A 2708-nucleotide genomic window follows, 5' to 3' on the forward strand; every position below is an offset into this window, starting at 1 on the left:
GTGTGTGTGTGTGTGTGTGTGTGTGTGTGTGTGTGTGTGTGTGTGTGTGTGTGTGTGTGTGTGTGATCTGTACATTGCACAACATCGCTATAATTTCTTATTTATTGCAGATATCAAAATGAAAGCTGTGGCACTCCTGATGGTTATTGCTCATGTGGCACTTGGAGATAGTCCCGACCCCACCAAAGTTTGCATGCCGGACCAACTCAGCGCCACAGAATTCAATCTGATGGATGCGGTGAGTTTTCCTTTTCAGTAACGAACTCGTTGCGTTGTCAACCTGTGAACTTCATGTAAAATGTCTATTCCTTGTGAAGACGGACGTACTATTTTGGCTTATTCTTAACAGTTGATATATAATGTATTGTTTTTTGGAAGTATAATTCGTCTTGTTAAGACAACGGTCTCCGCCGACAACGCTTTAAGATATTTAAATGTTCTATTTCTGTCTCCACAGTCTTTTGCTAACGTGACAGTTGACTTCGGAAAAAAGAGGTCCGCAAGACTTGAAAATGGAGTTAGGACTGTTGTTGACTATGCAAACGTAAGTAATTCGTCGGGGATCCTTCTTGACGGTATTTTTAATTCATGTATTAATCATTTCCTTTCTCTGAAACTTAATGAGAGCTTATTATTTGGTAGCTTATAGGGGTTTTTTTTAATTAAATGTTAATTTTCTCTTTAAGTATACCAAACGAATAGGGAGAGGAAAAGCCATTTTGTGTCTGATGCAATGCCAACATAACGATACGATTCCCTTAAAAGATACCAGACTTACCAAAAACAGGGAGGAAAATTAGATCTAAATATCTTTAGAGAACTTCTCAAAAGAATCCATTATCCACAGTTAATCTTAACAGTTTATTCGATTTATTCTATAATTTCATGCAGTTGACTGACAAATATTGAACTCAGGTCGTCTTGTGCAATTTTCAAGGCCCTCAACCGCTGAACACTTATGATATACTTTAATGAAGACAATTACAAGAAAAAGACATATTTTTTATAATCTATTTCGTGGATCTCCTCAGCTCAAGGCATATGTTATTGACAGCAATGGCTGCACATCAAGCGCAGCTTCTCCATACCAACTGCTCTTCAAATGCCTCCCAGGTACTGTTCCAATAGGCCAACTTACATATCTTGATAGAAAAATGTTACTACATGGCATTGATTGTATAGCGCAAATTCCCTCTAAACAGAAAGCTCTTTGAGCTATGCAATCTATTATATTATTATTACCCACACAGACCTGCTGACATACTAAAACACTCTTTGTTGCCTCATGAATATAGAGTGCAAGCTGCCATTTTACCAGCGATAATAACACTCACAAACTGGCATGGCAAGGTCTTTCACTGTCTATGGCAGGTACCTATATTGTTGTTGTTGTTTCTGCCGTTGTTGTTGTTATTGTTGTGGTTGTAGAAATAGATGGGAAGAAAACATAACGGAATGGACAGCTTTAAAGTTGGGTGAAGCCCTTCAAAATTTTGAAAATAGAGAAGGATGCGGGAAAGTGGTTGCCCGATCATCCTTGGTGTGGAAACGGTTATCTAAAACAAAGGGATAAGTAAAGTAAGTAGCTGTAGTAGTAGTAACAATAGTAGCTTTTCATTATTTATCTTATATTATATCATTACTATACTATTATCATTGTTACTTTTTGGCCTCATATAGCTATGGCAAAGTATGCCGGCCAGCTGGCATTCGGCGTTGAATCTCCAAGAACTCTGGACGTATGGCGTCTTAACTTGGGGACCTTCAACCTCACAATGCTTGGGTCAACTACACCAGGTGTCGGCTCCTACCCCGTGCTCAGAAAACTCTTCAGTAAGTAAATTAATGCCTTGGGATTTTTTTTCCCACAATGTTCCGCTCACAGTGGGCACCCTATAGCTTTTACGTGTGTGTAGCTGTGTGTTTTGGTGGGTAAAAATGTGAGTGAGTATGTGTGTATGAGTGTTTGTACGCGTGCGTGTGTGTGTGTGTGTGTGTGTGTGTGTGTGTGGATGTGTGTGTGACTGTGCTAATTTCATGTCAGTTTCGATTAGGACATGTGTGCTCGTATGTGGATGTCTGTGTTTTGAATATGTATGTGATATTACCTCATAATAGGATACGAATGAGTGAGCAAACAAACTGGGAAAACTACTCTGATGGTTGTTTCAACGCACTTTGATCAAGTCTAGAATATCATTACAGCCTGGGATATCCCAGTCGTACATCGTAAATAAAACACAAGGAGGGGATTTCAACAATTCTTTTCTATCATGCTCCAGCTCCATCCGGATTCACCATCAGTCTTCTAGAGAATGCCAGACCAAAAGTATTTGATCCCACTGTCCTCGACATCCCAAATGACTGCACCGAAGCCCCTGTTGTTGGTTAAATATTCTAAACCAAACGAATGTTCATATCATTTGCATTTTCAAGTGTACGTATTTGTCGAGTATTAAAGACTTGAATAACACTTTGCCTTGTTTGAGAATTGATGGAAGTTAGCATTTACTTACGAATTACGTGTTTGCCAATAGGATGTTGATAAAGTTTGCGCCTTCGGGTTCTGTTTAGGAAGGTGAACAAAAGGAAGAAATTACAATTTCTGCTTCTTTCTATCTATGTTGAGGGTGGACTTTCAATCTACTCAGCTTTTTTGTCTGTCATCAAAATGTATTTGAGATGAAATGTGTCCACTGTAACACCCG

General features: G+C 39.0%; 1 protein-coding gene across 1 annotated transcript in view; it reads left to right on the forward strand.

The window, feature by feature from the left end:
* The window catches only part of LOC101863832, a 3159-nt gene extending 686 nt beyond the window's left edge, over positions 1-2473 (forward strand). The window contains exons 2-6 of the mRNA XM_005103668.2: positions 111-238; positions 458-544; positions 1032-1113; positions 1681-1833; positions 2283-2473. Of these exons, the coding sequence (XP_005103725.1) occupies positions 119-238; positions 458-544; positions 1032-1113; positions 1681-1833; positions 2283-2392 (552 nt within the window). The 5' untranslated portion in view covers positions 111-118 and the 3' untranslated portion in view covers positions 2393-2473. The remainder of the gene's footprint in view (positions 1-110; positions 239-457; positions 545-1031; positions 1114-1680; positions 1834-2282) is intronic.
* Positions 2474-2708: the final 235 nt, after the last annotated feature.

This window comes from Aplysia californica, unplaced genomic scaffold (assembly GCF_000002075.1).
Source record: "Aplysia californica isolate F4 #8 unplaced genomic scaffold, AplCal3.0 scaffold00386, whole genome shotgun sequence".
Classification (NCBI taxonomy): domain Eukaryota; kingdom Metazoa; phylum Mollusca; class Gastropoda; order Aplysiida; family Aplysiidae; genus Aplysia; species Aplysia californica.